This window comes from Drosophila grimshawi, unplaced genomic scaffold (genome assembly GCF_018153295.1).
Source record: "Drosophila grimshawi isolate 15287-2541.00 unplaced genomic scaffold, ASM1815329v1 contig_44, whole genome shotgun sequence".
In the NCBI taxonomy this organism is placed as follows: domain Eukaryota; kingdom Metazoa; phylum Arthropoda; class Insecta; order Diptera; family Drosophilidae; genus Drosophila; species Drosophila grimshawi.
Window position 1 is genome coordinate 22,367,182 of NW_025063240.1, and position 13,284 is coordinate 22,380,465.

The window sequence follows — 13,284 nt, forward strand, 5'->3', positions numbered from 1 at the left end:
GAGGTTAACAAGCATTTTAACATGCTGTTCAACATTGGTTTGTATTATCTTGCTCTTGTTAGTCAATGGGACCTGTACAATTAGTAAGTACATGCAAATGTGTAAGAAATTACATGCTTTGCCATCTAGCAAAGGACTGTATATAAATGGCAGCTCTGAACAACAGTTGGTTACTAAAGAATAGTCAAACTTGCTTTTAAACTGTGATCAATATATAAAAGTTTCTTAAGGCTGTAGAAATTTCAAATTATCGAAATGGGATCCACTTACAGAAAGGATATAATGAGTATGCACATATATATATACACCATAACCGAAAATCATGCATTCATTTCTTTAACTATTAGCTTGCTATCATTGAAAATTGAGTAACAGTAGCACTTTCAACACTTTTCCACTCAATTTTAACCGCTGCCTCAAATTGCAATATTAATAATAAAAACGAAAAAAGCAAAATAAAAAAGCTGACAGCTTTTGCAACAAGTTAAAAAGGCATTGCAAATTGATTTGCAGCAATTTGCCAGTAAAGCGACAATAAAACAGTTAACGTGCAAGCGAGTCATTAAGCCACAAATTCACAGTTAACGCTTTGCGGCGACTGTGAAAAGCGGGATGCAATCGAGATGGCTCAAAGAGAAAAAACGCAACTGAATTATGGCCAAGTGGAAGTGGATATGATGAGCTATTTGACACATTTCACAGATTTCAGATTTCAGTTGCATAAAAACACTCCTTGCTGTAATAGGTAATTGGATTCAGTTGTCAGTTTTTATTCTAGTTGTTAAGATTCTCAAGGCTTTGGTTGCAAAACTGTGATTTGGTGTGGGTGAACGCTTTGCATTGCTTTGCGTGGAATCTAAAAGACGCTCCCATGAATCAGGGGCGCAGCTTCAACTCGAAGCGGGTGTAAAATGGCCATAAACACAATTTAGACAATGTTCTCAGACATAATATGAAATGGCCATAACCACAATTTATATTAGGCCTTCGCACAAAGTAAGCGTCATTTGCCTAATTAGTTCAGATTGCACGTGTCGCTGCCTAAACAGCAGCTGCTTTGAACACAATTCTCAAGTATATAGTCATATCTAAATATAGCTTTTACGTGCATGCAACTAAATAGGTGTATATAAAAAAAGTAAAAACAAAAAATAGCAATAATAAGAGTTATATAAACAAGAAAGAACGGCGATCTTAGGTAAGACGAAGACGAAATGCCCTTGCAGACAATGTCGATAGTTAAACTACATGAAAAACCCAAAACTTATGATATTTTGTAGAAATGTTAGAAAGTGGTGAGCTTTGTTGGGATATCTTTGTGAAAAAAGTCATATTAGAATTCATCTTTCAACAGATTCTTTCTATGACAGCTATAAGATATAATAGTCTGATCTGAATGATTTTTGTTCCAAATGTAAGGATCAAAATAACTATTGAGTTTGGTTGCGATATTATCTATGATAACTACTTTATCTTATATTCGGAACTAGACTATCTTTTCTCAAAATATGAGATGCACATATGGACTCATTTTGGCTTAGATTTCCCTGTAAGCAAAAAAGTTTCGCCTACAAGAACTCATCTTTCAACCGATTGTTCCTATGACAGCGTTATGATATACTGCCTGCACCAAAAATACGGAAACACATCCACTTTCAGCAAGATAACTTCACAAGTGAGAAACTAGTTCGCATAGAAAAGAGAGACAAACGAGCCTAGTAGTGTTGATCAAGAATATATATACTATATAGACTGCGCGACGTCGACTTCAATGCTAAACAAACTTAATGACAGAATTAAAAGGCGCTCTGCAAGTGTATAAAAATAAAAATCCAAGCAATAGGTGTTTAAGAAGCTGTTTATGAATCATATTAATTACCGACAAGGCGTTGCCCGGATTGTCAGCACTGCTAACGTCAAGTATATCAAAGAGTGCGATTAAATGCAGCTATTAAAATTTTTTTCGAAATTCACCTTCAGCCAAATATAGCTAAGAATTGTGCAGCTATTAAATTTGAACAAATTCAACTGCGTCTTGATGGGAAATAACTTAAATAAAAAATATATGATTGGGAGTTATATAAAAACAAAACATTTAATGAATATGACAGTAAATATATTGGACAAGTTATGGAGGCATCTTCAAGTCAGCAGCAATTGTTGCATAACGCAACACGCATATCGCATATCGTATAACATATTATATATATATATATATATATATATATATATATATATATATATATGTAAATATATGTATATACAGTTGCAAAAAAAATAATAACACCACTGCGATATTTGAACTATCATACCATTAGCCTTGCAATTTTTTCCAGTGTTAGTTTTTAATATATTGTTTGGTATTTAGTAACCCAATAAATTAAAGTCAGTACTGTTCCTGGAATTCATTCAGTAGACACATATATTTAATTTTCATTTGAAAGGAAAAGATTCAAAAAGTAGTAGTAGCAGAAATAATAGTTGCGCACTTTGTTTAAATTGTTAATTTATTTCTACACTTTAGAGTTGTAAGTGAACATTATTTTTTCGTTCATTTCATTCCTATTTTTTGTAAAAGGTAATTTTGTAAATTTGAATAAATTGAAAATGGTTTTGAAAACATTTCTTGTGAGAGTGGTACTCTTATTTTTCCCCCCAGTGTATAAATATGTATATATTTAACGTTATGCCTATAGCGGTCAGGAGCTAAACGCAACCGAATGCAACTTAATGCTTCATTTGCAGCTTCAACGGCAGCCGCATCAACTTCAGCTTCAACATCAACAGCTACATTTACAGCCACAATTAAGCATCATTGAGACGGCTGATTGTTTGTTGTCGGTGGTGGTTTGTTGGTGTCCGGTTGCCGACTGATCCGTTTACCGCATACAGTTCACATTTTACATTTTTCTACAGTTAGCTGTTGGCTATTAATAGTTAACCATTTGTTGATTTCTGATTTCTGTCCGCATCCAATTGGCCACTGTGTGTGTGTGTGTGTTTGTGTGTTATGGTTATGGCCAAACAACTTTTCAATTTCAATACAGTTTCACACAGTTTTCAATTGCATTCACCGCCCAGCCAGCAGTTATTGTTATTGATTGTTTTTCCCATTTCTTATCTTGAGTTTATTTTTACAAAAATGTTAAACAAGTTGCCGACAACAGTTAAATTTTAAAGAACTACAAGTTCTGGCCGCCTATTTCTAATGAATGCGAACTTTAACCTTTTTTGAACAAACTCATTAGCTGTGCTCCAGTTAATGAAAAACAATACAAACAAAAACCAACATCGACCACAACCGGTGGCAATTGCAAATTGGCAAATTAGAATGGCCCAGAAGTAGTTTCAATTGGCTTTAAACTGGCTACCCCTCCCCATCCCCTCCAATCCCCGCTTGCAGATCTGAAACGGAGGTCAGCCGGAAAAACATGAAAAATGCTGGCAAAAGCGGCGCCATTAAAAACGCTGCCAGCCAGTTAAATACAAACCAAGCAAGCAAACAACAATAATCATAAAAAAAACCCAACAACAATAAATGCAAAAGAAAAAAACCCGTTTTCAGCGACAAGTGCAACTTACTTATGCGCCATGTACAAAAGACAAAAGTCCATGCCCATAGTGCAGGTTAAAAACACATGGCCAACATTGGCAATCATTGCAATCCGCTGGTGACCACTGTGGAAATCGAAGCCCAATTTGGCCCGGTTACAATTTGTATGACTTTTATTGTGGACAAAGCCTGGCCATAGAGACAAACATTAGCCATGTGTTTGAGCAACAATACAGCAAAAAAATATCACATCAGAGAAACGTGGAAACGAACTTGGAACTGCAACACGTCATTTGTTGTTGGGGTTTTCCAATGGATCCACATTTTTTACAATTCGGTCAATTAGAGAACTTAGCTAAACAATTAAGCTGTAACTTTAACTACTAGTTTTCTTATGTAGTGTATTGCGAAATATATATTATTCTTTAATGAATTCAAATATAACGTATACGTCTTTAGTGTCTAATTAAAGTAAATAAATAACAATAAATAAATAATATAAAATTCATAAATAAGTAATAAATAAATCATAAATACCTAATAAAATCAACAACAAATTTCAGTACATTTTACACAAGTCTCGTTAATAATAAAAATCTTTTCATCTTAAGACCCCAAAAATAACGCATACGCATTAAAAAAAGAAATGAAATTTTGCTCAAGTCTCACAAAAAGTAATAACATTTTCATTTTAAGAACTCAAATAAATCGCAAACGTTCTTAAATGGCGTGCAAAAAGAAGATTAAATTTTACATAAGTCCCTTAATAATAATCTCGTATTTAAAAGTTTTCTGGCCTTCAGCCCACTGTGCAATGTCTGCGCTTTAAAAGTTGGTTTTTTTTTTTGTTTGAAAAAGGTTTTGTAAGCATTGCAGTTCACTGCTTCAATTGTTGTTGTTGTTGTTTTTGTTGTAGTTGTAGTTTTGTATTTTGCTATTGATGACTGCTGTTTGCTTTGTGCACTCCTGTTTTAAAGTTCAAAGGTGCTTTTGGCGCTTGTTTTTTGGCGTGAGAACCAAAGTGCAAAAGTGTTTTGCGCTTACAGGCAACATATACAGTTACAGTTACTCGTTATTCGTTACTCGATTAAATTGTGGATTTATTGCCTATATAAAGATATCATTAATTTAAATAGCTGTTGTTGCTTGTCAACTTACTTTAGCCTTAGCCATTTGTGGATGCGCAAAAGTTGCTCACAAAAAGTGCAGTAGCATTTTCGATTAGCTGTTGTTTCTGTGATTAGAAGTTATTCACTTGTTGCTGTGGCTATTGCTGTTGTTGTTGTTTCTCTTGATTCTCTTCTTTACACTTTTCATACTACGCCGAGCTTTTGGCGCAGCTTGTCTGTATACGCGTGCGAGCGGGATGGCAATAGTTGTTGCTATGATTGTTTGTTTTTTTACTTTTATTTACTTTTTTCTTTTTTTTTGTATTACGTTGGGGTATTACCAAAAAAACAAACTGTGCAGTAAACAACTTTACTTTACTTAATTATTGCTTATTCCCCTTGGCTTTTCTGTGATGTGTATACTCTAGTATTATTCTTTTTTGTTTCATTTGGTTTCGTTTCGTTTCATATTTAATGAATTTGACCCGCTTTGAGGCTTTTGTTGTTTTTTCAAGTTGTTTACTTTGAATATCGAAGTTGAATTTCGACGTTTTATTCTACGTAAAAAAACACGTTAGCTTTTTTTGATTTTTCTTTAGCATTTGCTTTTATTTTCCATTTATTTATTTATTTGTTGTCAACACACCAACTCACCAACACACTGACACACACTCACACACACACGCACACAAGCTCAGCTTTTGGCTAAGATAATATTTTCATGAATTTCGTGAAATTTTCAGTTGCGCGCGCGCATTTCTTAGCACCCACGAATTGTTATTTGCTGCTGCTGCTATCCCCTCTCTCTCTCTCTCTCACACAATCTCTCACTCTCTATGCAAGCGTTTGCTCTCGTTGTGCTTGTGGGTGTTGCTCGTGGCGGGGAGGGTAGACGTATGAAATAAGCAGCGCGCGTTCCGCTTTTTGAACTGTTGGCCACAAGCTGCGCGAGACGACTGAGCGACCGAATTCTTCACAGGTGCTCTGAGCTGCGCCTTGTGCTTTCAGCTTTAAGCGAAGCTTAAAAGCTCACCTGAGTGACAGCTTTCGACGATTCATTGAGCGGGGTGTAAAGCGACATCTGGCGACTTTGTTAAGGTGGGAAAAGCTCTGGGTTTTAAGATAAATAAATGTCAATTGACAAAGTGTAGATTTTTGTACACCCTATAATTTGAATCAAATGTATGATGTATGTACAACATACATAGTGTATTATAATTAAATTTATATATTTTTAAAGATAATATTTTAAGTCCCCAGAAAATACTTTTCATGACTTTAAACTCCCATAACTTAGTGAAAACTCAACCAATTTCGAAAAGGGATACCTTTTTGGGAAGGATTTTATATCTAAATCAATACTGCATTTAAATGTAGAAACGCGATTTTTAGTAGGAATTCAAATAAAAATTCTGTGCCAAAACATCCAAAAAACAGTTCCAAACTCTGCCATTTTTTCCAGAGTATCTACATAAGTTCTCTTACATATTATATCTTAATTTATCGCTTTATTCAAATTACAGATAAAGTTATTTTTATTACAGTCATCAATCATTTCTCACTCATCAATCAAACAATCCACGAAAATGTATTTTTTTTTTGGGTGTGTTTGTTTCAAGCTCCATTTGATTTACTACTTACACTTTTTATTGTAATTTAACAATCTCAAATAAAATCAACATTAAATCAGCGCAGCAAACAAAAATCAAATAAAATCGATTCACGTTAGACGCTCTGCTTTTAAAGCAGCGATCGATTCGAAATCGAATTCAAATTCGAACTCATTACGAAAGCGCCGCCCAAAAGGCAAGCCGCAAAAAGCGCTCGGACACCATGCGAAGTAATAGGCAGGGGAGTGTGGGGTGCTTTTGTTGATCTTAAGTGGGGGGAGGGGGTTTTAAGCAATTGTTGATTTATCTCTCTGCTGCTGCTGCTGACGCTTCGTTTGCTGCTGCTGCGGCTGAGGCTGCTGCTGCGACTTACTACTGACCAAGTTTATAAAACTTTGGGCCCACAATGCATGCGTCGCACAGTTGCTTCGACAACGTTGCGACGACAGTCGGTTCGTTCGTCTTCCCTGCTCCACCTCCACTTCCCACCACCACCCCCCGCGTAAAACGAAATTTTTGGTCGATCGGCAAACGAGTTGCAGGGCCGAGGGCCAAAAAAGCAGCAGCAACAACAACAACTAATCGCTTTATGCGCTTTATCAACAACAACAACAACAAGCTGAGCATCATCCGCCGCAGCAACGAAAACGAAAGTCGGTCCAAAACAGAAACACGGATCTTGATTCCATCTCTCTCCCGCTCGCACTCGCGCACTCGCCCGCACTCGCACACTCGTGCTCTCTCGCTCTCGTAACTATAGCCGAAATGTAATTAAACCTCAAAGTGAAAATTGACCGCAAAAAAAACACACGCACACCAATCAAAAACAAATATAAGAGTAAGTGTTCTAACCACAGTCTAAATGTAATGTGAAAAAACACCAATCAAAAAATAAACATATAAAGAGTGTGTGTTCTAATCTCAGTGCAAATGTTGTGCGAAAACTACCAAAATACAAAAAACACCAATAACGAAAATAGTATAAGAGTAATTGCTCTTAAGTGTTCTGTGCTCAGTGTAAATAATGAAGAAAAAAACTTGTTAATTGGATTGCGTGCATAAAAAAAGACATTTCTCTCTACAAGTCTTTCTAACAAGACGCGTTCACTATTATTAATTACTATTAATAAACAATATAATATATTAAACAGCTTTAATACAATCTTCAATTAGTGCTCAGTGTTAACGAAAAAAAACTCGCTTTTTTTAATTTTCCGCATAAAGAGACTCTAATTCTCACTGTTCAAAATAAACAACTATTTTTAAGTTACTATTCATCACTTCTTCTCAGTGTTCAATACAAAAACTACTATTTTTCTACCTCCTTTTTGCATTATATAATTTCTGCTCAGTGTTAAGAAAAAACTCCTATATTACTGTTACTTTTCTTTCTCCCTCTCTCATCAACGCTTGCTGACAATTCGAAATCGAATCGCATAACTCAGCATAAATAATATTATATAAAACAGATTCAAACATATTCGAAATATTTCCCCTACACCCATTCCACTCTTCTTCTACCTCTCCTTCTCTCGATCTCTCTCACTCTCGCTGATGACTCTTACAACATCTGGCAAGAAAGAAGATGGACACACAACAATTATGCAAAAGCCAAACAAAAAAAAAAAATCGCTGAGGAAAGCAAAATGCAAACGCGTCAACTATGCAAATAATTTTGCTTGTGTATGTGTGTTTTGTCTGTTGAGGAACTGCGCCCAGTCCAAAAAAGTAAATATATATATATATATATATATATATGTATATATAACTCAAGTTCAGTCTGCGTTACAGTTTCGAGAAGCAGCACGCGACCTTAAGCAATGCCAAAAGCTTGAAAAATTCTCGCGCAGCAAGCGGCAATTTAAATGAAAAATGCGTGTCCAGTTTTTTTTTCGATTGCCCACCGGACCTAAAGCTGAGCGGCTCTTGCAATAATAAGCAATAAAACATAAAAAAAAACTTGGAATTATATTACGTGTGTTTCGCTTTGCGCTCAAAACGAAAACGAAAGCACCCCTCGATTCGAATTTACGGTACTCCAAGTTTTTGAGTCTTACTTCGAGTCGCTGCGGTCAGTTTGTCGAAGAAGAAGAAGCAGCAGCAGCAGCAGCGGACAAAACAGCTCAACTCGATTGGTTTGTTTTTGTTGTTCAATTGAACCTTAAACGTTGAAATTGGGTTGAGTTATTTGTGCTTTTTTTTTTTTGGTTTGCTTTTTTGGTTTTGTTTTGCTTTTGCATTTTGCTTTAAAACTTTTACTACGCGCGCGTTTTGTGCAAGAGCCGTTAAATGCCATAAACGCAAAAACAAAATTATGAGGCGCTAATTGTTGCATAAGTGCTAAACAACAACAGCAACATGGGCAAAACCTACAAATTTAAATGCAGTACCCGCTACAGTGGCTCAAGCGGCGTATGCGTAATGTTCTAAGCAAATATAGTGGGATAGAGAGAGAGAGAGGGAAGATGACATTAAAGCCACTAAAAATAAGCTTAATTTGCATTGCATTTTCTATATTTTCAGTACGCATTCAAAAAATTGTGTGTGAACTATTACAAATAAATAGTAAATAGCAAAAAGTAAATAAAGTAAATAAAGGTAAATAGTAATTATAGTTAACTGACCTTCGAGCCAATAAAAGTAAACCCGGTCAAACATTTTTTGTAAATATAAATTATAAATAAATGAAAATCAGAATAACAAATAAAATCAAGGTGATGGAAATTAGGCGCAGTCTGTGCTTGTTGGCTCTACTGGGCGTTGCCAAGGGCGCCACCAATCAGAGCTCCTCAACAACAACACAGACAACAGCAACAAGCAACACGTGGCAACAACAACAGCAACCAGTCGAGTATTATAAACATTTAAATGCAGCTGCGAATTTGGGCGATTTCCATGAGCCACACTTGACACGCAGCTCTGTCATCTTTGGTTTGACCAAAGTGGTCAACGAGAACAATGTGAATCTCCTGTGTGAATCCCATTTGCGGCAAGTGCAACATGGCATTCTCAGCAAACAGCCCTGGGCAATGAAAGGTGAGTGAATCGTCCGCTTTATTTCACTGTACAATATTTCTTTAAAATAAAAAAAAAAAACACTATCATTTTGTGATTATCGATTAGAAATTTTTAGATAATAATTTTCTTATATTTGAAAATTATTTCTGAAAACAAGAAAAACTTTCTAGGAGAATTTACGAAATTTCAAGTCGATTTTTTTCAGAGTGTAATTGAGTCTGAAAGTTTCCGCATTGAAAATGCAAATATTTTTGGAACAATCCGGAATAGTTTTCAGTTCAAATTGGCAACACGTCTATTGACAAACTCAACAAGTGTTTACTCAATATTAACAAGTGCAGCAACAGAAATAAATCTTGGAATACGGCAGACACTCGATTTTTCATATGACTCACAACTAGAGTTCAAGCTAAAGTTATGATTTAAATTAACATTGATAAATAAAAGTTAAAACTGTATATATTAAAATGCTGAAGCTAATAAGAATAGTCTGGTCGAGAGAGCTCGCCTGGAAGATATCCTGAACTCTGTTTTTAAATTGCTAGACTAGCTGACTAGCTGAGAGAACAGAGGATTTCTGGATGAAAGCAGCCATAAAACAGTAATCAGAATAGAAATATTTGAATCGGATTTGAAATCTGATCAGTAACATTACTATGTATACTATATATTAATTGTAATGCTATATTCTAACAGTCGTGTCTTGTATTATTATCTGAGATGCTTTCTATTGCCTGCTATAAACTATACCACAATATTTATTAAATATTTATAAATATATTTAATTTGAACTAAAGTCAGTCGACACTTAAAATACCAAAATATATAACATTACTTTTGAAAAATTAAATTTCAAATTCATTTAAATTAAAAGATAGGAAATATTTAAAAGATATACCCTTTTTGCATACATTTTGTGGATGCAGTGTATAAATATTAAAGGCAAACAGCAGTGAATGAGAGAGTTCAAGTGGATTTTAACCTGGGTTATAATTAGGCAAATTGTTGTTCCAGCTGGGATGTTAAATGAGCTTTTATATCCCAGCTGGAACAACAATAATTATTATTATTATTATTAAATGCGTCTTTATGTACCAGCTGGGTCAGTAATCTGATTAATTTCTTCGGGTCATTAGGGGAACTTTGCTTATTAATAGCTCATAGTTAACAACTTATTAGTTATTATTAATAGTAATTGTTTTATTACATAATTAGTATTTGTATTTATACATCCAAAAATAAAATCTTCTCTAGTACTCGATGCTTCGGGCACAAAACCCTCCGGATTTGTGTATGGCCAGAACTATTGGCTGGGCAGTCGGGAGGCGTGCAAAGGAGTACAGCATCCTGTGGGAATAACACTCTCCAAGAACTTTGAGCGTGTGATGCACCACGGACTAATAACACAGCAGGCACCCTTCGAGATGGATTATCGCGTGGTTTATTTGCGGCACAATTCACCGTGGCAAGTGGAGATCAAGTTGATGTCCGAGCAAATTATCCACATTGGCCTCTGCCTGCCACGAGCCTGCACCGGCGGCGAGGTGAAACAGCTGGCTGGGGAATATGTGTCCCGTGGCATGTTTGCGGAGAATGACATCTTTGACATACAGCCGGAGGTGTTGTACCTGAAGGATCTGGAGCTGAGCGATGCTTTCTATCAACGCACCAGTTTCCGGCTGCTCGTCATTTGTGTGCTGGCCACTTGTGCCCTGATGTTGTGCGCCCAGCAGAATCCTGCCGGCGAGGATTCGACCAAAGAAACAACTGTTGGCCTGGCACCAACTGAATCCGAGCTGTGGCGTGTTCTTCATTCCCTGCTGAGATGGGAGCAACTGCAGCAATTTGTCAGCTGCTACGATTTGCCCGGAAATTGGGCAAAGATTTTTGTGGTGCGTTCGATTCCCACTCAGAAAGAGATACCCGTGTTGAATGGGCTGAGGAGTGTGTGTGCCATTTGGATTATGATCTTTCATGTGGTGTGGTTCATGTATTTCACTGTGCACAACAAAACCGTGCTCATTTCCTATGCGGAGCAGGCATTCTTTCAGTACGTATCCTCAGCTCCGCTGCTGGTCGATGTTTTCTTTACCATCAGGTGAGTGGTTTTTGGATTGCTTAATACGTAATAATAATAATACAAAATACAAATGAACTTCATTCAGTGTAATTTAAAAATTCCGCTCAGTCGGTATTTTTTGGTATTATTTTGCGGCAGTATTACAGCTGTTCACATGTTAACAGAGAACGGAGATGTTAAAAATATCGATACACAACTTAACATTTCAAAGCCGGTCGGCTTTTGAATTGTTTACTTTGTTGCTTATTTTGCTAATGCATTATAAATAATAATAAACTAATGATTTCAGTGGCTTTCTGCAAACGTACAACTTTCTGCGCAACGCCGCCCAACTGGACGCAGTGCGTCAAAATGGATGGCGCAAAAATTTGAAGCTCTTTGGCAAACTGCTCTTTCATCGTTATTTGAGATTGGGTCCACTTTATCTCGTTGTGATGGCTTCGGTGGATTTGGTCTACGCCTATATTGGAGACACTTCAGTTTATCATATTAATGAGCGCTTTGATGAGATGTGCTCCAGGCACTGGTGGCGCAATCTGCTCTTCATTCAGAATCTCTTCGATCATCGCGATATGTGCGCCAGTTGGAGCTGGTCTTTGGCCTGCGAAATGCAGTATTTCATCTTGGCAAATTCGTTGCTCTTTTTATATGCCAAGTGAGTTGTGTTCGTTTATAAATTTGTTTTTATTTTTAATAACAACATTGAAATATTAACTGAGAGCAGACATGTTAAGTATGTCGATAAATACAACTTAAAATTTAAGCATTACTTTTTTGTTATACGTGCAAAGTATGCAAGTGTTTTCAAAATAAATTAAAAAATTCCGTATGGTATTTTCTTAGCAGTAACAGTTGTTGGCATTTTAACAGAGCGCAGACATTTTCAAAATATCTTAACAGTAATAACTGTTTTTTTGCAGGCATCCCCGACTCACCAAGACGCTGGTTACCTCCGCTTTGGTCTCAACTACCGTTTGGACCTACATTATTGGTCTTCGCATCGAGTTTCAATTGTCTTTCGACGCGGCCTTTGCCACGGGAACCGAGATTTACACATCGCCGTTTGTTCGAGTGCTTCCCTATATTCTGGGCGCCATCACAGCCTGGTTTCTGCTCGAGGAGGCGAAGCAGCCAGAAGTGGAGCCTAATAAGATGAGGAATCGTTGTTGCTGGCACTTTGCGCTGTTTGTGTTCATTGCCTGCATCTACTCCACGATTCGTCGAGATCTGGGTTCCTTGCTGGCCATTTCGCTATTTGTTTTGGGCAGACTGTTTTTCTCGTTGAGCGTCTGCTGGATGATTAGGGGCAGTGCGAGAGGGCGTGGCGTCTGGTGGTCCCGCATACTGGAGGCCAAGGGCTTCCAGCATCTGAGTCGGCTCTCGTATGCGATTTATTTACTAAATCCTTTGGTGATTGCCTTCTTCTACAGTTTAACCAGCGCCAGCACGCATGCAGATCCCTTAATGCTGGTGAGTTAAGATCTACAAATATATTTACTATATTATTTTTTATTTATATTTTATTTTCCAGTGCGTTGTCACCTGTGGCTTTGCCGTCATCGTCTATTTGGCATCCATTGTATTTTCGCTCGCCTTTGAATTGCCTTACAGCAATTTGTCTAGTTTGATTTTGAGGCGCAGCAAATTGAAAAGTGCCTGAGAAAGATGCTTAATTTCCTGTAATTAACTTTATAAGGAATGCCTCCATATTTCAATTGTGATCGCTTTTGCATGTACAACAAACAATAACAACAACCACAACTCAATATTATCAATAGTTTAGTCGTATTTTATATATATATTTGTAGGTACAAAATAAATGCTTTCAAAAACTCAATTTTATGCGATATTTTTTTGGTATTATTTAGGAGCAGTAATAGCAGTTGTTAGCATTTTATTTGTGTGAAAATATCG

At 36.5% G+C, this 13,284-nt stretch overlaps 1 protein-coding gene across 1 annotated transcript; it reads left to right on the plus strand.

Moving 5' to 3' along the window:
• Window positions 1-8,916: 8,916 nt before the first annotated feature.
• Window positions 8,917-13,030, plus strand: LOC6558591 (nose resistant to fluoxetine protein 6). The gene is made up of 5 exons (XM_001983221.3): window positions 8,917-9,308; window positions 10,545-11,388; window positions 11,660-12,025; window positions 12,291-12,840; window positions 12,902-13,030. Exons 1-5 carry the CDS (start codon window positions 8,957-8,959, stop codon window positions 13,028-13,030), a joined length of 2,241 nt encoding a protein of 746 aa, XP_001983257.2. The 5' UTR covers window positions 8,917-8,956.
• The last annotated feature ends 254 nt before the right edge of the window (window positions 13,031-13,284 follow it).

Coding starts and splice junctions, on each gene's coding strand:
- LOC6558591 (XM_001983221.3), top strand. CDS start 8,957: ATGAAAATCAGAATAACAAATAAAATCAAGGTGATGGAAATTAGGCGC. Junction 11,389..11,659: donor GATGTTTTCTTTACCATCAG/GTGAGTGGTTTT, acceptor TAATGATTTCAG/TGGCTTTCTGCAAACGTACA. Junction 12,026..12,290: donor TTGCTCTTTTTATATGCCAA/GTGAGTTGTGTT, acceptor GTTTTTTTGCAG/GCATCCCCGACTCACCAAGA.